General features: G+C 43.5%; 1 protein-coding gene across 1 annotated transcript in view; it reads right to left on the reverse strand.

Moving 5' to 3' along the window:
* MED13L (mediator complex subunit 13L) overlaps positions 1-25,723 on the reverse strand; it is a 154,692-nt gene that overhangs the window by 15,248 nt on the left and 113,721 nt on the right. Inside the window, exons 8-21 of the mRNA XM_087942798.1 lie at positions 20,984-21,146; positions 19,565-19,672; positions 17,833-18,558; positions 14,353-14,575; positions 13,814-13,919; positions 13,456-13,580; positions 12,699-12,798; positions 10,418-10,638; positions 8,142-8,347; positions 5,561-6,507; positions 4,920-5,099; positions 3,779-4,002; positions 2,865-3,057; positions 133-607 (exon numbers count right to left, since the gene is read on the reverse strand). Of these exons, the coding sequence (XP_087798924.1) occupies positions 133-607; positions 2,865-3,057; positions 3,779-4,002; positions 4,920-5,099; positions 5,561-6,507; positions 8,142-8,347; positions 10,418-10,638; positions 12,699-12,798; positions 13,456-13,580; positions 13,814-13,919; positions 14,353-14,575; positions 17,833-18,558; positions 19,565-19,672; positions 20,984-21,146 (3,997 nt within the window). The remainder of the gene's footprint in view (positions 1-132; positions 608-2,864; positions 3,058-3,778; positions 4,003-4,919; positions 5,100-5,560; positions 6,508-8,141; positions 8,348-10,417; positions 10,639-12,698; positions 12,799-13,455; positions 13,581-13,813; positions 13,920-14,352; positions 14,576-17,832; positions 18,559-19,564; positions 19,673-20,983; positions 21,147-25,723) is intronic.

Consider the following 25,723-nt stretch of genomic DNA (forward strand, 5'->3'; position numbering starts at 1 on the left):
GGGCTCCTACTGGTTATGTAACTGTGTGGCCTTTGTGCCACGCCGCTTTGGGTCATCACAGTCATGTAGAAGAAAAGACGGGAGAAACCCTTCAACCTAAGAGAGGGCCCAAACCGAGAAAGGTAGACTTACTTGTCCTGCCCCTCTTGGAGTTGCTGCGATGAGATTTGCCCTGCCTCTGCATCTCCTCCTGGGACTGTGCTTCCTTGGGGTCTCTCTGAGGGAACTGCCCCGGACGTTGGGTTTTGACCTTGAGGTAGGCCTCCACCGAACCCTGAAGAGGAGGTAGTACTTGTCTGGCTAATACTGGAGGCGGAGGAGGAAGAAGAGGAAGTGGAGGAGGAGGAGGAAGAGGCCAAGAGCTGGGGCACTGAAGAGCCTGGGGCTGTACTGGTGCCCACTGGGTGACCAGTGGTCCCGTTAGTTGAGGAGCTGAAAGACGGGCCAGCTGACAGAGCCGTAGGTCCAAGACAGGCCGAGCTAGAGGAAACTGATCCTGCGTTCCCGGATATGGTTTGTTCCAGGTTGGATGAGGATGGAGGTGCCGGTTGGTGTTTGGGTGGCATCAGCAGGCTGCTATCGAGTTGCAAAGTAGCTAAGTAAGGTGCTGAAAGAGACAAATGGGAAGCAAAGATTTCCAAAATGATGTAAAAGAAGACCCATGCCAAAGCCAAAACATGATGCCAGGCAAGCCATTGTTTTCAAAAGAGAAAGAGTGCATAGAAATGGAATATTTTGGTAATATTTTTTTAAAAATTTGTTCATATCCCGCCTTTATTACTGTAACAAATAACTCTAGATGGCAAACATATCCAACACACCTTCCTCCTCCTATTGTCCCCACAACAAGGAGCCGGTGAGGTGAGGTGGGCTGAGAAGAAAATGACTGGCCTGAAGTCACTCAGCTGGCTTTCATGGCTAAGGCAAAACTAGAACTCACAGACACCTGGTAACTGACCCAAAGTCACTTGGCTGGTTTTCATGGTTAAGGTGAAACTAGAACTCCCACACACCTGGTGATTGACCCAAAGTCATTCAGCTGGCTTTCATGGCTAGGGTGAAACTAGAACTCACAGACACCTGGTAACTGACCCAAAGTCACTTGGCTGGCTTTCATGGCTAGGGTGAAACTAGAACTCATGGTCTCCTGGTGATTGACCCAAAGCACTTAGCCGGCTTTCATGGCTAAAGTGAAACTAGAACTCATGGTCTCCTGGTAATTGACCCAAAGTCATCCAGACGGCTTTCCTACCTAAGGCAGGACTAGAACTCACAGACACCCTGTTTCTAGCCTGCTGCCTTAAGCACTAGACCATTCTGGTTTTCAAATTGCAAATATTTATCAAGTACTTTTGAAGAGTAGGAGGGGGGGAAAAGCAAAGGGGAAGAGTGGACTTCCCACTGCTAGTCTATTTTTTTTTCTATTTTTCTCTTTTCTTCATTTCTCTTTTCTGCACTCTTACTTTTATTCCCCCCCTGAACCTATTTTTTAAAATGTTCTATCTGTCGCTCTTTTAACATGACATTTAAAAAAAAGGTTATATCCCCCACCCCACCCCCAATCCTCTTAAAACACATCTATGTTTCCATCACTTCTTTTGATTAAGGGTTGATTTCCACCCCCTCTCCGTCCCTTTTGTAAATTCCATCTTTGTGATTAAGGGAAACGGCCACCAGGAGGGGCTGTTTCTCAGTTACCGTTCTAGAATACCCTTAAACAAAACAAAAAAAAGAATTAACGACTTGCTTAATCCCTCCTAAGATCCAGCTAAGCTCCAGAAGATGCAACGCTTCCAAAGAGTATTTGGCTAATCGTTTTAATTTCTTTTACTTTCAATTACTTGAAATGATTTAAAGGGTTGTTATTCGGTTTGGTTTGTGTTGCAATTTATTTTTCATGATCGCTATTAAAGACAGTTTCAGGCTTGCATTGTTCTCACTTTAACTAGCTGGTGGTTGTTTTAATTTCTGCAGCGATCGCAAGGCATTTCAAACCCAATGGTGGAGGGAGGGGTTTCGTCAGCAAAGTATCGCGTTGGTTAAGACTTCGCCAGGACATAAAACCTAGAACCACAGGGATAAAAGGGACCTTGGGGGTCTTCTAGTCCAACCCTCTGACTGAGGAAGAGCCTCTATGTACCGTTCCCAACAAATGGTTGCCCAATCTCTTCTAGAAAACTTCCAGTGTTGGAGCATTCACAACTTCTGGAGGCAAGTTGTTCCACTGATTAAGTGTTCTCACTGTTGGGAAATTTCTCCTTAGTTCTAGCTTCCATCTCTCTTGGTTAAAACTTCCATCTGTTATTTATTTTTATTTTTTTGTCCTGCTTTCAGGTCAGTGGTGGGTATTCAGCCAGTTCGCACTGCATCGGGTGAACCGGTAGCAAGGATTTGGCGTGAGTCGCCAAACCGGTAGTAAGTTCTGGCTGGCCACGCCCCTGACTATTTGGGAGCTACAATTGGTCCAGAATGCAGCGGCATGGATAATTCTGTCGGCCAGGAGGGTGGCATGTGTAACACCACTGTTGTGGAAGTTGTGGGTGCTGCATCACTGGAGGTTTTCAAGAAGAGACTGGACAGCCATTTGTCTAGAATGGTAAAGGGCTTCTTCCTTGAGCAAGGGGTTGGACTAGAAGACCTCCAAGATCCCTCCCAAATCCGTTATTCTATATTCTGTTACATGAGCTGCACTGGTGGCTAATCTGCTTCTGGTTCCAAGTCAAGATGTTGGTTATCACAACTTTGGACAGCACAATAAATAACTGAAGCAAGCCGAAGGAATGAGCGGAACACATAAATGAATGAATGAATGAATGAATGAATGAATGAATGAATGGATGAACCCTGCTGCTCACCCATCTTACCTAGGTGGTGACGACAAACTTGCGCATAAAGTTTGAGCCTGGAATGATTGTCACAGTCTTCGTTGCCCCAGGGTGGGTTGAACCAGTCGCTCACCAGCTCATCCGCCAGCTTCTGGGCCACCGTCTTTCCCACGCGCATGATCCCATCATGCAACACTTTAGAGATTGGTTTGTGTTGACCAAGCCGACACATCTAACAGCACAAGGAGAAAAACAGCCAGATCAGAGGTGCGAGTGGACTGCACAACAGAGCAATTAGCCACCTGTGCATCCCGCAGACTGGGAATAAAAACGTAACTCTCTCTTTCCCTCTGTTTCAATTCAGGGCCATGGATGGTGCGTTGCTTACCTGCAGAAAGGAAGGAGGGGGAAGGAAATTTCCTATTGTATCAGTGAGGCTTAGGTGCCACTACGTCCCAGATGGGACACTACATTAGCCAGCATGTAACAGCAAAGACTAAACTTTTTGGAATGGAAGAAATGTTTAGCGAGGGAGGGAAGGAAGGTGGGTGGAGGAGAGGAAAGGAGAGGAGAGGAGAGGAGAGGAGAGGAGAGGAGAGGAGAGGAGAGGAGAGAAAAAGAAGGAAGGAAGGAAGGAAGGAAGGAAGGAAGGAAGGAAGGAAGGAAGGAAGGAAGGAAGGAAGGAAGGAAGGAAGGAAGGTGGGTGGAGAGAGGAGAGGAGAGGAGAGAAGAGAGGAAAGAAGAGGAGAGGAGAGAAGAAGAGAAGGAAGGGAGGAAGGAAGGAAGGATGGAGAGGAGATAAGAGAAAAGAAGAGAAGGAAGGAAGGAAGGAAGGAAGGAAGGAAGGAAGGAAGGAAGGAAGGAAGGAAGGAAGGAAGGAAGGAAGGAAGGAAGGAAGGAAGGAAGGAAGGAAGGAAGGAAGATGGAGAAGGGGAGGGGAGAGGGTCACCCACCTCATATACGGCGCTTAAGTCCCTGAAGAAAGTTTTGGCTCCGTCAAGCAAGGCCTCATTTTCTGGACACACCACAATGTAGGCGACATCCCGGTGACCCCCGTAAGGATCCAACAGCAGCCTCTCCCAGAATGGCAGGGAGAACGGAGAGATTGTCAGGAAGTCCTTGTCATAGCCAACCAACAAGGTGGGTATCGGAAGAGGCTCAGGCGACTCTTCAGAACCTAAAGGTCAAAAGGGACATTGGGATTCTTGAACAGCTGTGAAAACTGGGAGGTTGAGCATCTCCCAAGGATGGCTACAGGTAGTCCTCCACTTACAACCTTAGGGCCAACATTCCTGTTGCTAAACGAGACAGGTGTTGAGTTTTACGACCTTTCTCCCCAAAGATGGGACTTTGAGCCTGACCAGCTCCAGGTTGACTCAGCCTTCCATCTTTCTGAGGACCCAGATGGTTGGGGGGCAAGAGGCTGACTCTATAAACCGCTTAGAGAGGGCTGTAAAAGCACTATGAAACCGTATATAAGTCTATGTGCTATAGGTATTTTCCTTCCTTCCTTCCTTCCTCCCTCCCTCCTTCCACAGGGGTTAAAATGCAGTATTGCAGGCTGACTCTGCCCACAGTGTGGAGTTCAATTCTGACCAGCTCAAGGTTGACTCAGCCTCCCAAGCTTCCAAGGTTGGTAAAATGATGACCCAGATTGTTAGGGGCAAGAGGATGACTCTGTAAACTGCTTAGAGAGGGCTGTAAAGCATTGTAAAGTGGCATATAAGCGCTATTGCTCTCTCCCTCTCTCCTTCCTTCCATCCATCCCTCTATCATCTATCTATCTATCTATCTATCTATCTACCTATCATCCATCTATCTATCTATCTATCTATCTATCTATCTATCTATCTATCTATCTATCTATCTATCTATGCATTGTTGTAGACTGCTCTGCCCACTGTTTGATCCTGACCGGCTCAAAGCTGACTCAGCCTTCCGTCCTTCCAAGGTCAGTAAAACGAGATGGTTGGGGTTTGCAAGAGGCTGACTCTGTAAAACCGCTTATAGAGGGCTTCAGAGCACTGTGAAGCGGTATAGAAGTCTAAGGGCTACTGCTATGGCTATAAGCTCCTTTTCTTGAGCCAACTCTACCGTAAGTTCCCCGTCCTGCCATTTTATGGAACTGCTGCCAGGTGAGGGGTCCTTGAACATGCTGGATGTTCTCCCAGGTCCTGCCGGTCCTCTTCTTCTGAATGGCATCTTGCAGGAAAGGCTGGAGGGAGAGAAGCATGCGCACCACATCTTGGGAGGAAAGCATGCTGATGTCCAGGACTGGGAGAAAAAAACACACACACACAGCACGACCGTGTCATGAGTGGTGAATGAATATATATATATATCATCCTCACTAGTACAGTATTGATATTTCATAAATATTTAAAGGTTCAACATTCCTGAGAAACCCGGCTCTATTTCTGCATCCTAATAGCTTGGTGGCACAATGGTTAGAATGGAATATTGCAGGCTGACTCTGCCCACTGCCAGCAGTTTGATCCTGACTGGCTCAAAGTTGACTCAGCCTTCCATCCTTCTGAGGTCGGTAAAATGAGGACTCAGATTGTTGGGAGCAAGAGGTCCCAACTGCTTGGGAGCAAGAGGTCCTATAAACTGCTTAGAGAGGGCCGTAAAGCACTGGCTTCTCTACCAGAGACAGACGTCTAGGGGGGGTTTGGGGGGAAATAAAAGTATTCCATTCCAAATAAAGTGTTCAAAAACCAAAGGAAGCTTCTTACCGTTGCTGTGAGGCCAAGAGTGAACGGTAGCACTTCGGACCAGAGCTTCATCCACTTTCCCACCCGTGGGGTTGTCCACGTACTGGCGGCCTTGCTCCAGGGCGTTGAAGCACTCGTTCCAGGAGTCGTGGCTCTCTGCCTGAACCCGGTCGTAGCTCCAGCTGGCGTAAGAGAGCGTCGGCCGACTTGTGACGGACATGTAGTCCAAGCAGCTCAGGGAGGTGAAAGGTTGGGTGTGCTGATTTTGGAGGAGGAGGAGGAGGCTCACGGGGGGCTCCTGGGCCCTTTTGGCGCCTTCTCCCAGCTGGGGGATTAAGGGGTTCTGGCACATCATCAGCCTCCTTTCGGCCACTTGGCCGATGTCTGAAGTCCTGCCGAAAATGTCTAACTCGTCCTCGATGAAGAGGCCCGAGTTGTACCCTAGTTTGCGGTTCATGATTGCGCTGAACCCACAGGTGCAGCGGTATTGGTCCTCTTTCGACGAGTCAGGGATGTAGAGCCCGACGTCGGCACCCTTGATGTTCATGTTGCAGGCACAAATGCAGCAGCTGTCGAAATTGCTGTCCTTGAAGATGTTCAGCACGGAGTCGGAGAGGATGAGCATGACGTAGAGGCTGTGGGCTTCCAGGATGGGCAGGACGGTGCCGGGCTCCACGGAGTTGAGGGGCCGGGTGGTGGAGGGTGTGGAAGCGGGAGAACCTTGGTCTGTGCTGTCGTATTTGACCGATCCTTGCCCGCTGGCTGTGCCCCCGCCTCTGGGAGTCCGTGGAGTCCTGGGTGTGCGTGGGGTTGGGACGGAAAAGCGAGGGGTGGCCGGGGACGGCAAGACCCCCGCCCCGCTGTTACTGGCAGGCGCAGCGCTGTTTAGCGTGACCGGAGTGCTCATTTGCGGAGTGTTCATTTGAAGGTAGTCTTGATCGGCCAGGCTTCCGACGCTGGGGATGTTGCTACAAGCAGAGGAAGAGAAGCTGTTATTTGCGAGCGGCATTTCGGACAAGAGTCGTTAAAGCGCTGACTTCGGAATGGACAACGTGCTAGGCAACCTGGAAGTAGCCAATGCGTTTCTTTCAGCATTGGCACAAGGTATGAACGACCGAATTATCAACCAGAGGAGAATATTTGAAGCTCAGGGTTGAACTGGGGGTGTCCTTGATGCTCTCTGAGCTTGGCTGTTTTCTTGCAGACGTTTCATGACTCAACTAGGTTATGTCATCAGTACTGGAAGGGAGTGGGGTTTGCAGGGAGGAGGAGGAGGAGGAGGAGGAGGAGGAGGAGGAGGAGGAGGAGGAGGAGGAGGAGGAGGAGGAGGAGGAGGAGGAGGAGGAGGAGGAGGAGGAGGAGGACCTGTTGTGGGTCACCCAGAGTTGCTTAAATGAGATCTGTGGCTAACACAAATCAAATAATTAATAAGAACAAAAAATTCTGAATACGAGTATCTTCCTTCCAATTGTTCCTTTGATGAAAGAACAGAAACCTGCACATTTAGTTGTGCTAATTAAATAGAGAAAGGAAACAGAGAAGGGGGGAGTGGGGAGAGAACATTGTGCAGATTCCGAAAGGTAAAACCGAAAGACTTTTGAGTCCCTTAAGGAAGGAAGAAAAGATGACCTAGAAGCTTTGATTAGCAATCAACTCCTTGGCAGAAGGACTTGCAGTAACAGACTCTGGATTACATCGGAAATAAAAAGATTTTTATCCCAATAAATACCAGCAATTAATAACCAGCTCAGACTTTGGGATTTTGCAGTAACCTTACCCCCTGGAGTGGGGAGGGAATGGAGATTTTGCAGTATCCTTCCTCTGCCACACCCACCAAGCCATACCAAGCCTGTTAGGAATCTGTCCAACAATTAGTTGGGTTGGCAATATATAAACCAACAATGTATGTTTGTAGCTTTCAGACAAAATCACTGTATTGATTCCGATTGGTTGATTATATTGCGAATTACCATAAGAGGGAGCTAGAGATCATAGCTTGCTTTCTCTGACATTCTGTCTCTCTGACATTCTATTGCTATCTAAGCTGTGCTTATACTTTGATATCTTTGTTTACTGTAAATGACAAAGGCAACCAGTAAGAAGACTTTGTAATTGGATATTCTTTGGACTATAAAACGTATATGACCTGGACTGTTTATTGGACTGTGCTATTTCTTAAAGTAAACTTTAATTCAATTTAGTGTATCTGAGTGTGGCTGAATAATTATTCATAACTACTCTCATAAACATTTCCATGTGCATATCCTTGTTACTCAAGGGTTATTCTGTACATATCATAACAAAGCCCACCAAGCCACGCCCACTGAACCGGTAGTAAAAAAAAACTTTTAATCCCACCACTGCAGCACACATATGTGTGCGCAGTTCTACTCGAACGGCGGCCCCTTTCCCCTCTGCACCTCGATCCCCCAAGCTGGGCTGGCAACCTGCAAAGCTTGTGACCGCTGATTTAAAAAAGAAGAAGAGGAAGAGAGGAGAGAAGGGGGAAGGAATGGATAGGGTTGGGATTCTCTTGAGAAATAACCGAGAAAGAGAGCTGAGAAAGAGCCGGTTTGAAAACACGTTTCCTCGCTGTACTTACTTGTAACCATCTCGGATGAAAGCGGCTGCAGGCGGCAAAGGAAGCTGCTCGATTTTGGGAGGAATGGCCCACGAAGGCCGATAGACGCAGGCCTCGGGGATTTTCAGTGGGAGCAGGCACTGGCTGGGGAGCATCTTCAACGGGGCAAACATGGAAGAACCCATAAAGGGCTGGAACATGGATGCCTTGTGTACGAAGGAAAAGTCCTGCAGAAAAGGAGGAGCAAGGTTTGTCATGGATGGATGGATGGATGGATGGATGGCGCATTAAATAGGCAAGGGAAGACAGACAGACAGGAGAAATAATGAGATAGAGATGAAGATGAAATAATGATATAGAGATGAAATAGGATAGAGAGGAGAGATGGACAGATGGAGAGAGAGAGAGAGAGAGAGAGAGATCAGGCAGGAGAGATAGAAAGAGAGATGAGATAGAAAAAGGTAGTTAGGAGAGATGAACAGGTGGGGAGAGAGACAGAGAGAGGTCAGGCAGACAGGAGAGATGGAGAGACAGAAAGAGAGAGGAGATAGGAGAGATAGATAGGGGAGGTGGACATGGGGAGACAGAGAGAGAAAAAAGAGAGAGAAATCAGACAGAAGAGGTAGATAGAGAGATGAGATAGGAGAGATAAATAGGAGAGATGGACAGATGGGAAGGGAGAGAGAGAGCAGAGAGAGAGAAAGAAATCAGGAGAGGTAGATAGAGAGATGAGATAGGAGAGATAGAGAGGAGAGATGGAGAGATGGAGAGAGAGGGAAAAAGAGAGAGAGAAATCAGGAGAGGAAGATAGAGAGATGAGATAGAAGCGATGGACATGGGGAGAGACAGAGAGATAAAAAAGAGAAAGATGAGACAGACAGGAGAGATGGTCAAATAGGAGAGATAGAGAGGGAGGGAGGGAGGGAGGGAGAGAGAGAGACAAAGAGAGAGATGAGACACAGGAGAGATGGACAGATGGAGAGATAGAGAGGTGAAACAGATGAAAAATGAAACAGAAAGAACGAGATAGAGAGACAAAGATCAGTTTTAAAAAAAAACCCAATTTCATATCTAGCTTCCTCTTGCTTTAATGAAGCATAATAAAAGACATGAAAATGACATCATTGCATGATTGGGGCCTCCCTCTTCCCCTCCCTTTCTATCAGCAGCAGTTGGAATTTTTTCGGATGGAATGAGCAAATATGTGATCACTGGGGCATATAATCACTGTAGATTTGTCTTGTCCACATCCAGAGAGGTGAGAAACTGAGGCTTGGGTTGCAAATGAAGGCAATGAATAAAATAAACAGCCGGAGAAAGGAAGACTGCGTTATATCTAAAAAAAATTGCACACCTTGGAAAAGGAATCCATCGCATGTGAAAGGAGGAGGAATGTCTAAATACAGGGAGTCACGAAGATCTGCAGCAAAGCAGAACATCTGGGGAGTAACCTACATTTAATACTGCAGCTAGACTAAACATTCATCACTACGTAACTGCAGATTATGGCAAAGTGAGGCTTTTCCTTGTATTAGCCACCCAGAGGTATGAGAGTTTGATGACTAAAGAATTTACAACGTACATCGAACCAGATGTATTTATCTAGCACATATCCTGAAAATATTTCAGCCTTTTCACACGATATAAAAGAGAGCCGCGGTGACACAGTGGTTAAAGTGCAGTACTGCAGGCTACTTCTGCTGACTGTCGGTTGACTGCAGGTTCGGCAGTTCGATCCTGACCGGCTCGATGTCGACTCAGTCTTCCATCTTACCAAAAGTCTTCCATCTTTCAGTAAAATGAGGAACCCAGACTGTTGGGGGGCAAGAGGCTGGCTCTGTAAACCGCTTAGAAAGGGCTGTAGAGCACTGTGAAGCAGTATGTAAGTCTAAGTGCTATTGCTATAGATAGTTGGCTTTGTATATTGCACTAGAAAGATAGATAGATATAAATAAAATGAAATGAAATGAAATGAAATATAAAATAATAAAATAAAATAAAATGAAATAAAATAAAATAATAAAATGAAATAAAATAATAAAATGAAATAAAAAAATAAAATAAAATAATAAAATAAAATAAAATAAAATAAAAAATAAAATAAAATAATAAAATAAAATAATAAAATAAAATAAAATAAAATAATAAAAAAATAAAATAAAATAAAATAAAATAAAAAAATAAAAATATAAAATAAAATAAAATAAAATATAAAATAAAATAATAAAATAAAATAAAATATACAATATACAATATACAATATACAAACTTGAAGTGATCTTGACTTGATCTATTACCTTGACTTCTTCCGGCTTTGGACTTCCCGAACCATCTTCCACTTCCATTTTAAACTCAGTGAGTTGAGTCGCCATCATGTTGACCACCGGGCTTTCCATCATCCCCAGTGTGGTGACGGTCTCCGAGCTGATGCCGTCTTTGTAGCTCATGACGGGAGAAAAAGCCGGGTGCTGCTCCAAGGAAGGCGGGGTGGGGAACATTCGCTGCAGGTCTGCAACAGCTGGGAAAGGCAGCTTGAGCGTTAAAATAAGTTTTTATCAAGCCACGCAGAAACAAAACCGAAAGAGGGAAAGAGGGCAAAGCTTTAGGGAAGGTGAACTCACTTGCACGCCTCTCTAGGTTGCCCACGTGATACTGAGGCCTTTGTGTATTTACTAACTCGATACCCGTGCTTCGCTATGAAACTATGTGGTCGGGTTTAGTTTTTGGGAAGGAAGATAAGGGGGAAAATTCTGCCTCTGCCTACCAGCATCCATTGGTATTCATCTGGCTAGCATCCTGTCAAGGTGAGCTATTTGGAAACTGAAGCAGTGTTTGCTGTGTGAACAAGAAGGAGACAGCAAGGAGCCTGGGCGTGGCTTAGCTCAACTAAAGCTGCTTGGTACTGTAAAACTAAAACTGAACTGAAACTCCTCTCCTCTGCTTGGGTTTTGCATTTGGAAGAGATTTCTTTTCAGGTGGGGAGGGGGAGTAGAACTCCTTTGCATGTTAATTATAATATAATTATAATATCTATAATTATGGAGCATGTTAATTATAATAATATAGGAAATACTAATGCTCTGATGGTAATTTCAAAAAATCCTTTCTTAGCGAGCACCTAGAAGCCAAGAGGAACCTACGGGCCAAATTTCAAGTTTGTAGACTGTACTGTTCTGGAGATTTTGCGATGATGCATCGGTGGTATTCCGCTTTTATATATATATAGAAGATAGATTTAGTTTCTTAAAATGTTAGTAACTTTTCTTGAACATATTTTTTTAACAGATTAACAGAGTTGGAAGAGACCTTGGAGGTCATCTAGTCCAAACCCCACCCACCTAATCGACTCAAGCAGGGGGTTGGACTAGAAGACCTCCAAGGTCCCTTCCAACACTGTTAAATCTGTATAATTCTGTAAGGGGAATTTTAAAAGCCCCGTGTGGGCATTTCTCAGCTTTACTTCAATTCTTCATGGAATACCAAGAAGCAACAAATTGAAAATTGATGGGTTTAATCCCTCCATTTTGATAGATTTAATGAAGATACAAATTACAGCCTCTGCTAGAAAGCATTGGCTTCTCTTGCCCTCAATCAATTTCACCCCGCTACTTTTAAAGTGACAGCTTTTAAATGAATTCATTCTCAAATTAAAACAATCACATTTCCCTCTGGCCTGAATGCTATTATCTGTGGCAATAAGGCTGTCCCCATCAGCTGTCAAACCAATGGCCTTCGTGAATACTGGTATTGAAAAGACGCTGCCCTTGTCAAGATATAGCTTTTATTATGGCCACATTGTAGGATTTTTAAAAAAATAATAATAATTTTGTCTCTTAATTGGGATCAAACACCTTCTTTAATTTCTCTAAATTGTTTGTGATTATCACTTTGCTTCGGGTTTATTTATATTATATTATATCAATCAATCAATCAATATATAAATATAAAAAGGTAAAGATTCCCCTCGCATCTACGTGCTAGTCGTTTGCGGCTCTGGAGGCGGTGCTCATCTCCGTTATAAAGCCGAAGAGCCAGCGCTGTCCGAAGACGTCTCCATGGTCATGTGGCCGGCATGACAGAACGCCGAAGGGCGCACGGAACGCTGTTCCCTTCCCACCAAAGTGGCCCCTATCTTTCTACTTGCATTGTTTACGTGCTTTCGAACTGCTAGTCTGGCAGAAGCTGGGACAAGGAACAGGAGTTCACTCCGTTACACAGCGCTAGGGATTCGAACCGCCAAACTGCCGATCTTTCCGATCGACCAGCTCAGCATCTTAGCCACTGAGCCACGTCCTTACATAAATTTAGAATCTCATCAATTACTAAAATAAAAGTGGCTTGATTTCATTAGATTGGTGCCCATAGATTGTAGCATGTTTAAGCAAAACTGGAACCACCTCAGTTGTCAATCAATATGAACTCTTCCAATAGACCCATCCGTGTCCTTTTTTTTTTTTTTTACAAGAGAATATTTCACAAACAAGTTTTGAACCCAAGGAAGAACACTGATTGGTTTCAGTCTGGGAAAGAAAGGGGTGTGTTATATACTTTATCTGGAACAATGCTGGAATTACTTACTCGGAGGATAAGGAACTGCCGTCCTTGCATCCTTGCTTAGATGCCGCTCTTCTGCTCCCACCGGTGGCAATTTTGATGATCGGAGGGGAGGGGAGACAGCCTAGGTTTGCAATTAAAACATACACATATATTACAAAGCAAATAATTTCTTTTTCTTTTAATGACCCTGTAATTCCTTGCATCAAGATAGAGTCGGGGAGACAGAATGGAGCTGAGCGTTTACTGGCCGGATGCCCTTCCTGTGCGGTGTTCACAGCAATTACTCACTGAGTCCCGAGAAAGAAATTGTAGGCCACAATTTACCTTTCTTATTTGTACATTTGTTTGTGCTGCTTAGGGACAGAGTTGCTGGTCCAGTTGTGGTTGTTAAATACCTGTATTTAATGCTTATGAAATGTCAAAGGAATTTGGAAATAAAACTTGCCGTATCAACTAAAAAAATAAAGATTAAAATTCTGGTTTTATAAGGAATATTATTGGAAACAGAACTAACTGCAGGATCCTTGGGGCTCTCTGAGTTTGGCTGTGTTCTTGCAGACATTTCATTACCAAACTGTATAAGTGCATTGATGATATTACCTAGTTTGGTAATGAAATGTCTGTAAGAAAATCACCAAGCTCAGAGAGCACTAAGGACCCCACAGTTCAATCCTGAGCTACAAATATTACCTTTTATCACAATTTCATACTCTGCAACCTCATTCAAGGTCAAAAGGACACTGTCCCAAGGATCAACCACAGTTCACCACAAACTTACACCAGGGTCATCTTCATCTGAATTATCAAAGAGATTATCCAAATCATGAAGAGAAGGAGCCAAGTCAGTAACTTGTGTTAAGCTACCAGAACCAGCTCGGCCAGCCGAATTATCTTGCCGTGTATCTGGGAGAAGAAGAAGAAGAAGAAAAGAAAAGAAAAACATCAAGAAGTGAGAAAGCACAACAGACCATTAACCACATCCCCAAATTTGTCTTTAAAAATGCCCAATTAGAGACTCAGCAAAAAGTAATGCCCAGGGGAAAATATTCAAAAACTGGACATTACCACCCTCCCACTTTTTCTCCTTTTGGGATGGATGACTCGTGACGGCTGTTGACAATTCACCAACAGCATACCTGTCTTAGGTGCAGAACTGAAGATGGACATTGCATCTTTCCCATCTGGCATGGTGGTTGAATGGCCTCCTGAAGTTAGCTCTTTAGCTGCAGTTCCATCTTCTGGCTGCAGTCAACAAAGAATTTAACCAACTGTTATTGAGGTAAATACTGTGAAAATGCAAAAGAAAATCAGAAGGAAGAGATCTTGAATTCTTTTAGCACATTTATCTATCTATCTATCTATCTATCTATCTATCTATCTATCTATCTATCTATCTATCTATCTGCCATCTTTCTCTAAGTAACTTAACTGATATAAAGACCTAAACAAGTTATTCAAATACCTGGTGGCTGCATTTTAAACTGCTTTTCCTGATGCTTAACACAGGTTCCCTGTGTTATAATATAACTCCACATTATGTAAGTTCTACAACCCTGTTAAGCGTGTTGTGTCCATTCAAGTGTGAAGTCTGACCAAGAATGAACTCAAGTTGAGGGGAAATGCAAAGCCACAAACTGCTCTACAAAGATTCATATGTCTCTACTGCGATGGGTACCTTATTCTTTTTCAGAGATTCTCTGTCAGTCCCAAGTTTGCATTTTTTAGTGCCTGTGAAGCTGTATTTGATGTCCCCGTCCTGAAACGTGTAGGGATCAGTGGCATCTCCCAAGCATTCGCCAGACTGAGGAATTAGCGGTGAGGGATCCAGATAATTCACTGCTGGAACAGGTAGGGTCTCCTCCACGATTTTAAATCTTTTATTAGGCTGTGCTAAGAGCCTACAGTAGATGAAAAAGAAGCACAGAATAATATTTTTTTAAAATAAAAAAAATCAGCCCTAGAATTTTATTCCAACATTAACATGTCAGTGAACCCCCTTTTGGTTGGCTAAAGAATGAAAGCAAAATATTTATCTAACTTCTGGGACTGTTAAAAACACCCTCCTCAAATACATGGGCCAACGAACTGTTTCAACCTCAGCCATCTTACAACTTGCTTGTCGATGGCTAAGGGGAAACACACGTTCATATCTAAACAGCCATCATTCTCTTCCCCTATATCTAGGTTTCTTCTGGGCAAAATCACTCTGTCCTATAAGCCACATCTCTGGTGGTGTGGACCACGTCTAAGTGTTCCATTCCTTCTCCTTTGTGGCTTCAAGAATCATGCAGAGAAATCTTCTGTCTCTCGCCGTATCCTACCGCCATGTCTTTGATTTGAGTTTCTAGCCATTTATTGATTCGTGCATTTATTTATGCCCCACCTTTATTATTTTCACCAATAATATCCAACACATCTTCCTCCTCCTGTATTCTCCATAAGAACAACATTTGTGAGGTGGGTTGGGCTGAGAGGGAAGGAGTAGCCCAAAGTCATCCAGCTGGCTTTCATGGCTAAGGTGGGGCTAGAATTCACCATCACCTAGCGATTGGCCCAAAGTCATCCAACCGGCTTTCATGGTTAAGACAGGACTAGAACTCGCCATCTCCTGGTGATTGGCCCAAAGTCATTCCGCCAGCTATCATGGCTAAAGCGGGACTAGAACTCAGTCTCCTAGTGATTGGCCCAAAGTCATCCAGCCGGCTTTCATGGCTAAGGTGGTACTAGAATTCACCATCTCTTAGTGATTGGCCCAAAGTCATCCAACTGGCTTTCATGGTTAAGACAGGACTAGAACTCACCGTCTCCTGATGATTGGCCCAAAGTCATCCCACCGACTATCATGGCTAAAGTGAGACTAGATCTCTTGGTCTCCCAGTTACTAGCCTGGTGCCTTAACCACCAGGCCAAACTGTCTTTCATACCTTCATATCGTAAAGTCTCGTCTCCTAAGCTAGTTCCACGTTGTCCAGCTTTCTCTCTTTTGAACAATGCACATATCTTACCTCACTGCTTTTCTTCAATTATTAAATCTGTACGCTTATGGAATCTTCTCAACTTAAACAGAAAAGGGGGATTCCCAGAATTTAACTTTTACAGCTATTAATGTATTATTGGTTTCAATCTCCTGCCTTCCAGGACATCAATTTGAAGCAACCATCTTTTTTTGAGAATCTACATAATTGTGTTTAACCCCAGGTTTATGGCTTTCTGTTGGTCTTAACATTTACAGGGTTTCCTCTGTGTGACACTCAGAAGGAATCCTTTCCTTTATTGAGAACACCATTCCGTAGAAGTATCTGAATCACTGCAGGAGACAGCGCTGTTATTCTGAGTTAATTTGAGGATACACATTTGCTGGCTCTAATTTGCAGTATTCTTGAAGCCTGACATCAATATTTTAGGCCTTAGCTGGTTATTATTATGGATAATGTGCTGTATAAAACCTGCCCTGTGGCTTTTCTTTTCTATTTTCCCTTCCCCAGTAAACGGTAATAATATAATTATGTGATATTTAGCATGTTCTAACTCACCACAATGGGAAAAATGAATGGGGAAGCGCCCGATATATATTCTCGTGTCATCCTGCTTTATCATTATGATTTCTGAAGAAATGCAGAGGAGGAAGGCTTCTCAAAGCTAGTAGGAGTCTCTTATTCCAACTTGAGAAAAACAACAACACAGTTTTCCAACGCTCCTGCTTTAAATATTCGTTGGTATCAGTAGGTATTCTGACAGGTCATTTTAAGATAATAATCTCATGGGGCGGGGAGGGGAGGTGGTACAGATCTTTCTGGTACCACATGACCTCCTTAAAGAATTGTTCTCATTTATCATGGAAAAAAACAGGAGCATGGAGACTAGCACCCCTGCAGTGCTGTATTTTCACATGGCCATCAGTTATTTACATCAATGGCTTGAAAATTAGGCTTCTCATAACTGACTATGACAATTGGCCATGGGCCAACTCGCTATAGCCAACTCACAGAGCCAGCTTGCTGTGGCCAATAGGAATAGGAATAGGAATAGGAATAGGAATAGGAGTAGAGTAGAGTAGAATAGAGTAGAATAGAGTAGAATAGAGTAGAATAGAGTAGAATAGAGTAGAATATAGAATATATAGAACATATAGAATATATAGAACATATCAAATATAGAATAGAATAGAATAGAATAGAATAGAATAGAATAGAATAGAATAGAATAGAATAGAACAGAACAGAAGAGTTGGAAGGGACCTTGGAGGTCTTCTAGTCCAACCACCTCCTTAGACAGGAAACCCTACACCACTTCAGACAAATGGTTGTCCAATCGCTTCTGAATAACTTCCAGTGTTGGGGCATTCACAACCTCTGGAGGCAAGTTGTTCCATTGTTGAATTGTTCTAACTGTCAAGAAATTTCTCCTTAGTTCTAAGTTGCTTCTCTCCTTGGTTAGTTCTTATCCTGCCCTCAAGTGCTTTGGAGAATAGCTTGACTCCCTCTTCTTTGTGGCAGTCCCTGAGATATTGGAAGACTGCTATCATGTCTCCCCTAGTCCTTCTTTTCATCAAACTAGACAAAACCCAATTCCTGCAACCGTTCTTTGTATGTTTTAGCCTCCAGTCCCCTCATCCTCTTTGTTGCTCTTCTCTGCACTCTTTCTAGAGTCTCCACATCTTTTTTACATTGTGGTGACCAAAACTGGATGCCGTATTCCAAGTGTGGCCTTATTTCCAAGGCATTTTAAAGTGATATTAACACTTCACGTGATCTTGATTCTATCCCTCTGTTGATGCAGCCTAGAACTGTGTTGGCTTTTTTAGCAGCTGCAGCACATGGCTGGCTCATATTGAAATGATTGTCCATTAGGACTCCAAGATCCCTCTCACCGTTACTACTATTGAACGAGGTAGCACTGCACCTGTGCATTTGGTTTTCCTTGCCTAAATGTAGAACCTTATTTTTATTTTACTTGTTTTACTTAATATCAAAGAAATGATGGGATCGAATCATGAAAGAAAGGATTTCGAATAACTCTATTGAGCTGTTAAATTGTCCTGCGGTGGGTGGTCCCATGAAGAGCTGGCCATGGCGCATTGGCTGCAGTGAGCTGGCCGTGGCAAGTCATCCCATCCCATCCAGACACTGGAAGGAAAACAAGATTTTGGCCTTACCTTTTCAGTCCACTATTCTCCGATGCCACGTCCATCTTGACGTCGTGGATCTCACACTGGAGTTCCGGAGGCCTGAATTCCAGGTCGCTGGGTAGAGGAAGCGAATACCCATGCCATCTGTTGGACGACCCCTGGTTGTGTACGACGCCGCAGTACAATGCGGTCTCGCTGACCTCGGCCATCAGAGGCAACCTTGGACCCATGAGGACTGTCCGATCCTCAGCGCTGGCCATGGGCTGAAGTTCTAACCCATTGCTGTAGAGGGCTGGATTGCCAGGATCCGACGAGGGGTCCAAACTGTCGGCATCCTGCCCCCTGGGCTGGGGGCTGAGGGTTGGAGGCAGAGGGGATATGGGGGAACGGGGAGAATCCATAGGATTCGAATTGGCTGGCTTGCTCGGGTGTCGGGGAGGCAGGGACAGCTGCTTCTCGTACTTCCTATGACTTGCAGCTTCCAAGGAAGTCTCCACCCCGGCCAAGGCCAGCTTCTGTCCCGAAGGGTCCTGCTCCATGCACAGCTCTTCGGTGACCGAGGGGCGGTGATGGAATGGCAGCAACGACCTCTTCTGAACTTTCTCCGATTTCTCCTGCCTCTCGGTGGTTTTGTGCTTAGAGGCAGGAGGGGGTAAGGTGGACGAGGACGAGGTTCCCCCTCCGAACCCCGGCTGGGATAGCGTTGGCGGACGACTGGAGCCGACAGCACAGCGTTGCTTCAGGAGCTTGTGCCTGGGGAAGGAAGAAATGAAGAAATGAAGAAAGAAAGAAAGAAAGAAAGAAAGAAAGAAAGAAAGAAAGAAAGAAAGAAAGAAAGAAAGAAAGAAAGAAAGAAAGAAAGAAAGAAAGAAAGAAGAAAGAAAGAAGAGAAGGAAGGAAGGAAAGAGGGAAGGAAGCAAAAGAAAGGAAGGAAGGAAGGAAGGAAGGAAGGAAGGAAGGAAGGAAGGAAGGAAGGAAGGAAGGAAGGAAAGAAAGAAAGAAAGAAAGAAAGAAAGAAAGAAAGAAAGAAAGAAAGAAAGAAAGAAAGAAAGAAAGAAATTACCAAACAGGCTCTTAGGGCAAGGATATCCAACCTTGGCAACTTTAGGACCTGTGTACTTCAACTCCCAGAATTCCCCAGCTAGGAATTCTGGGAGTCGATGTCCACAAGTCTTAAAATTGGACACTCTTGCTTTTAAAGCAGTGGTTCTCAACCTTGGCAAGTGATTCTTTTTTACATATTCTTAGATCGTGGTTTCTCAACCTTTGCAATTTTAAGCCATGTAGACTCTAACCCTGAAGCTGGGGAATTCTGGGAGTTGATGTCCACAAGTCTTAAAAGTTGGCCTGGTTGGACACTCTTACTTTAAAGAAGTGGTTCTCAACCTGCAGAAGTTGAAGATGGGTGGATTCCAACTCCCAGAATTGGGAAAATGCCCCATGGTTGGCTGGGGAATTCTGTGAGTTCACAGAATTCACAGTCGGCTTTCTTGCCTAAGGTGGAACTAGAACTCACCGTCTCCTGGTGACTGGCCCAAAGCCAGCCAGCTTTCATGGCTAAGATGGGACTAGAACTCACCGTCTCCTGGAGATAGGCCCAAAGTCAGCCAGCCATCTTTCATACCTAACTAAGGTGGGACTAGAACTCACCGTCTCCTGGTGATAGGCCCAAAGTCAGCCAGCACTATACCAAACTCACATACTTAACCCTATTTTCTTCCATGTGAATGGCCTTGATATTCTTCTCCCTTATACTGACCTGGAACAAGAGCAGGGAACTCTTTGGGCTGGATCCACAAAATCCCAAGAAACACAGTTGACAGGGGCATCTTCCTCCATATTGGTATTAGCGGGAACTGGATTCCTTCTGGTAGGAATTAAACATATGTAACTATGTCAGCAGGCCAGGAAGCCTTAATTTATGAATGCAGAAGCTCAAGAGGTAAGTGGGAATGAATGAATTACCAATGCTTCCCAGGCTAAATTTAATCGGCTTTGAAAATTTTCTTTTCTTAAATCAGATATTATGTGAACGGAGTGCCGCACTTTTGCAAAATGTATTTTTACAAGCCCAGCTAAAAGAGAATTTTGCTTCCTGCACTCGGTAGTACCATTGGCACCCAGTTTATTTTTATGTGCAGCAGTGTCTGAGCTTTTTTTGCATACCTGCATGTTATTACTAAATGAGATTTACAGTTCATACTTTCTGCTCCAATCTTCAGAGGTACCAACAAACATACCTCGTATATATGTATATATTTGTACGCATCGGAGATATAAGCAAAACACAAATCACCAAAGAAAAACAGAGCAAGATTTAGCAAAATTAAAATGTATAATGTGAATGCCATAGGGAAGAATAATCTAAATAACAGAGCTGGAAGGGACTTTGGAGGTCTTCTACTCAACTGAGCTAAGCCATCTTGACCGGTGATCTGAAAAGGCGCATAATAATTGCAATTTCATTATTCTATGTATGACTCAGAATTCCTTTTAAGGAACTTGGGATGTTGCAACTCAGGCTAAGACAACAGGGCCTGAGTATGTCCCTTCCAAATGGGCTTGATATATAGGCAGAGCCAGGGGAAGGAGCCTAGAATCCTTACATTCCCACAAGCGGTTTAGGTCCAACCCCTCTTGAATTCCATTACCTAGTGCCAATTTGGTGCTGACTGTTAATTGACTAGATTCTTGTGTACAGACATGAATAATAAATCAACTTGACTAGAACCTAATTGAATAGTCCTGATTCTTCACATCTGATACTTTGGCGGGGATCACAATAAACTCATAAAGATTAGGACCAGCAGTTCTTCAATATGATTCCCTAAGTTAGTCATTCAGTTTGACATACAAAGTATTAACCCATTTATTCTCATTCTCTCTCTCCCTCTCTCTCTCCCTCTTTCTCTGTGTCTCTGTTTCTGTCTCTATTTCTCTGTCTCTGTTTCTCTCACCCTCTCTATCTCTCTGTCTTTCTCTCTCTCTCTGTTTGTCTCTCTCTCTCTCTCTGTCTGTCTCTGTCTCTGTCTCTGTCTCTCTCTCTCACACTCACTCACACACACACACATACACACACAGACATGCACATGTGTCCCTAGAGAGACAGGCTATTAAAATGAGCAGTTGCAGAAGTCTGTAGCAGACTAAGAGTACGAGGAAAACCCAATATTCCTACTTGGACTGTGTCCTGTTGAGGATACATTCTTTCCAAACTCGGTGGACCATACAGCTCTGAAATTTGGGCGGGATCCTCCCCGATTTTTGGGGGCTCTGCATAGCGACCGTTCCATCTGGTGCTGCTGAATGATTGACGATGGTTGGAATGCCTCCACTGTCCCCTGCAAGAAACAGCAGATATTTTTGAGAATTTCATGCCATTTTGTTAGGCTTTGTTTGCCACCGATTTTGCCTAGACGTTGACTCCGGGAGGCATACAAGCATTAAAAGCCAATAATTGAAGCAATAAATACTCATCATAATAGTAGTAATTTACAATGAAAAAGATGGGAGAGGAAGGGAGTGGGATGCAACAGGATTATCTGGATGTAAAATACAAGTGAAAATAAAGAGGGCAGGAAATCAAATAAGGAAAGATGAGGAAACACACAGATTTCAAAGTTGGTATATATTTACAAATGAACAAGAGTTTGCTTTTAGACACAAAGTCTGGGATTTGATGCAGACAACACTGCCTGGATAGAGCAGCTCAACAAATCCAAAAACTCCAGCCGTGATAATATTCAAACCATCAATATTATATTGATTGTCTCCCATCCATGTTATAAATCTGATGACAGATAAATAAATATGAATAACAGAATAACGGAATTGCTAAGGGACCTTGGAGGTCCTGCAATCCAACCTCCTGCTCGATCCAGGTCTGAAAGCAATCCCCAACTGGAAGGAAGGGAAGCGTCAACTCAACGCAACTCAAGTCAGACAGCAGAGGGAGCCTTGTGTCCGCTTAAAGTCTTAACCACATGTCACCAAAAGTAAAAAAATAAAAAGATAAAACACTGCCGTGCTTGGGCTGGAAAAGGGGGTAATTGTACAAATCCTCAACAAGGTCAAACATGTTTACAGAACTCCTTGTTCTAATGTCTGGCGTGGCCAGAAAAAAAAAGCCTTGTGAATAAAAACACTGGAAACAGCCAAAGAAACAGCAATCTGGAGGGGAGGGGGTTGAATGGTGCCTGCTGCTGAGGTGACCAGAACATGCTGAGCCAGTTTTTCTGGTTATTATTTCTGGGGCTTCAAAAGGTTGATAATGACACCCTATTCTTTCTTTCTTTCTTTCTTTCTTTCTTTCTTTCTTTCTTTCTTTCTTTCTTTCTTTCTTTCTTTCTTTCTCTTTCCTTCCTTCCTTCCTTTCTCTCTCTCCCCCTCCCTCCCCTACATCTCCCTCTCTCCTATTCTTTCATCTATCTATAAGTCTGTCTATGCATCTATCATTCTATTATCTTTCTTTCTCTTTTTTCTTTCTTTCTCCCCCACCCTCTCCCTCTCATCTCTATCTCTATGTCTGTCTATACATCTATTATCCTATTATCTTTCTTTCTTTCTCTTTCTCTCTCCCCCCTTCTTCTATCATTTATCTGTATGTCTGTCTAAGCATCTATTATCCTATCATCTTTCTTTCTTTTTCTTTCTTTCTTTCTTTCTTTCTTTCTTTCTTTCTTTCTTTCTTTCTTTCTTTCTTTCTTTCTTTCTTTCTCTCTCCCTCCCTCCCTCCCTCCCTCCCTCTCCCTCTCTCCTATTCTATCATCTGTCTATATGTCTGTCTAAGCATCTATTATTCTATTATCTTTCTTTCTTTTTTCTTTCTTTCTCCCCCCACTCTCTCCCCCCCATCTCCTATTCTATCATCTATCTCTATGTCTGTCTATACATCTATTATCCTATTATCTTTCTTTCTTTCTTTTTTCTTTCTTTTTTCTTTCTTTCTTTCTTTCTTTCTTTCTTTCTTTCTTTCTTTCTTTCTTTCTTTCTTTCTTTCTTTCTTTCTTTTTCTTCTTTCTCCCCCCTCTTCTTCTATCATTTATCTGTATGTCTGTATAAGCATCTATTATTCTATCATCTTTCTTTCTTTCTTTCTTTCTTTCTTTCTTTCTTTCTTTCTTTCTTTCTTTCTTTCTTTCTTTCTTTCTTTCTTTCTTTCTTTCTTTCTTTCTTTCTTTTTCTCTCCCTCCCTCTCCCTCTCTCTTCTATTCTATCATCTATCTATATGTCTGTCTAAGCATCTATTATCCTATTATCTTTCCCCTCTCTCTCTCTCTCTCTCTTTCTCCCTCCCTCCCTTTCTCTCTCCCACTCTTTTAAACAAACTATGGAAGTCTCGGGGCTTTGAATTTCTCCAACGGCAGTAAGATCCAGGCACACTTTTGCCAGGATGTTAACAAGGAACGTGGACTTGACTTGCTTTCTCAATGACGCAATGTTTGGTGTGGGAAGGAAATATTTCAAATTCCCGGGTGTCAATTTTGCAAACGCCTGTCTTTGCACAGTTTAAAACAAACGAACAAACAAAAAAACTCTGGTCCCACTAGCTTTGGTTTCCCAATCTTCACCAGGGTTATAGAGGTACAGAACAACAGAGCTGGGAGGGACCTTGGAGGTCTTCTAGTCCAACCCCCTGCTTAAGCAGGAGACTCCAGGCCAACCCAGACAAACGGCTGGCCAGTCTCCTCTTGAAAAACCTCCAGTGATGGGGCACCTAAAACTACTTGGAGGCAAGTTGTTCCACTGATTAATTGACAGAAAATTTATTCTCATTTCTAGGTTGGACCACTGCTTATTAATACAGGCAACCTTCGAGTTAACAACAGTTCATTTTAGTGACAGTTCAAAGTTACGATGGCGCTGGGGGAAAAAGTGGCCGTTTTTCACAATTACAACCTTTGCAGCATGATCATGTGATCAAAATTTGGATGCTTGGCAACTGGCGTGTACTTGTGACAGTTTGTAGGGTCACCTGATCCCCTTTTGCAACCTTCCGACAAGCAAAGTCAATGGGGGAAGCCAGATTTGCTTAATGACCATGTGACTAACTTAACAATTGCAGTGATTCATTTAACAACGGTGGCACGAAAAGTCGCAAAATGGGACAAATTCATGTAATAGATCTTTCACTTAGGAACATACATTTGGGGCTCAATTGTCGTCGTAAGATGAGGACAGCCTGTATTTCCAGGCAGTCAAAAGAATTTGAAAGCATACCTTCATTTTAGATTTAACAAGATGTGTGCGGAGTAGACATTTATTTTGGCCACTGTAGCTTTTAAGTGTCGAGTTCCTGTTCATTATCGGTTCCTTCCTATTCAATTTTACATTCTTTCAAACCTAAATTTGAAAGCTGCCCCGTCCCATCTGATCAAATATTTATTCAGATTGACGCAATTACACATTGTAAACACAGCGCAAGGACCTAAATGCAACTATTTTCTTTTTAAAGGAAACCTCTTTGGAGGAAGGCTGCTCCGAGGTGGATTTAGGATTATAAGGATCTTTCGGCGACTCAGAAATTTTCAAGGTTTGAGTATTCTTCAGGAACGAACAATTTTAGGATCATTTTCCAGGAGGACGGAAATGGTTGCCTAAGCCACCTGGGAAGGAATGTTACAAGAATATATTCCAACAGAAACCTCTGACTGATATAAAGATTTGTGCTAAATGTACCTAAAGTTTAATAGAAGAATGCAATAAAAATGATAAAGGTTTCCTTTTTAGTGATGTCCAGTTCTATGGCATATTGTTCATTCTTCGTTTCTTCACCAAACGAGCCAGCCTTATCCAAAGACATTTTCTGTGGTCATGTGGCCAGTGTGACTATACGGTTAAGTGTATGGAATGGTGTTATCTTCCCAATGAAGTGGTACCTATTCATCTACTCGCATCTGCATACTTTCAAAGTGCGAGGTGGGGAGGAGCTGGAGCAAGGAACGGGAGCTTACCCCGTTGTGCGGAGCTTGGGTCTCGAACCCAGCTGAGAAGTTCAGTGTCTTTAACTGGAGTTTTAACCATTGGATTTTTAACTGCTAAATCAGATTAACAGTGTTGGAGGGGACCTTGTAGGTCATCTAGTCCAACCCACCACCCAAGCAGGAGACCCTACGCCATTTCTGACAAATGGCAGTCCAGTCTCTTCTTGAAAGCCTCCAGTGATGAAGCTCCCACAACTTCCGAAGACAACTTCTGTTCCTTGGGTTGATTGCTCTTGCTGTCAGAAACATTCTCCTTGTTTCCAGGTTGAATCTCTCCTTGTTCAGTTTCCATTCATTATTCCTTGTCTGGCCTTAGGTGCTTTGGAAAACAGCTTGACCCCTTCCTCCTCTCTGTGGCAGCCCCTCAAATATTGGAAGACTGCTCTCCTGTCTCCCCTAGTCCTTCTCTTCCTTAGACTAGCCAGGCCCAGTTCCTGCAACTGTTCTTCATACGTTTTAGCTTCCAGTCCCCTAATCATCCTAGTTGCTCTTCTCTGCACTCTTTCTAGATTGTATCCCTCTGTTAATGAAATTTAGGATTGCATTGGCTTTTTTGGCTGTTGGTTCATATTTAATGAAGAAAGGATCAGCATTGATAGGATAGCAGTTTTCTAGTACTTGAGGGACTGTCCTAGAAAAGAGAGGGTACTGGGTAGACTTATTCTCCAAAGCATCTGAGGTCAGGATAGGAGGTAATGGGTGGACAATCATTAAAGAGAGATCCCAGCTAGAAATAAGGAGAAATATTCAGACAGTGACAATAATTAATGAATGGAATGACTTGCCTCCTGGAGTTGTGGATGCTCTTATCACTGGAGGTTTTCAAAACTAGACTGGACAACTAATCGACTTGATAAGGTCTCTTGCCTTAAGCCAGGGGTTGGACTAGAAGACCTCCAAAGTCCTTTCCAGCTCTATGTTTCCAGCTCTTCTAT

Source organism: Notechis scutatus, chromosome 13 (genome assembly GCF_049901735.1).
Source record: "Notechis scutatus isolate UNSWTSFEM ecotype Mainland chromosome 13, rNotScu1.2, whole genome shotgun sequence".
Classification (NCBI taxonomy): domain Eukaryota; kingdom Metazoa; phylum Chordata; class Lepidosauria; order Squamata; family Elapidae; genus Notechis; species Notechis scutatus.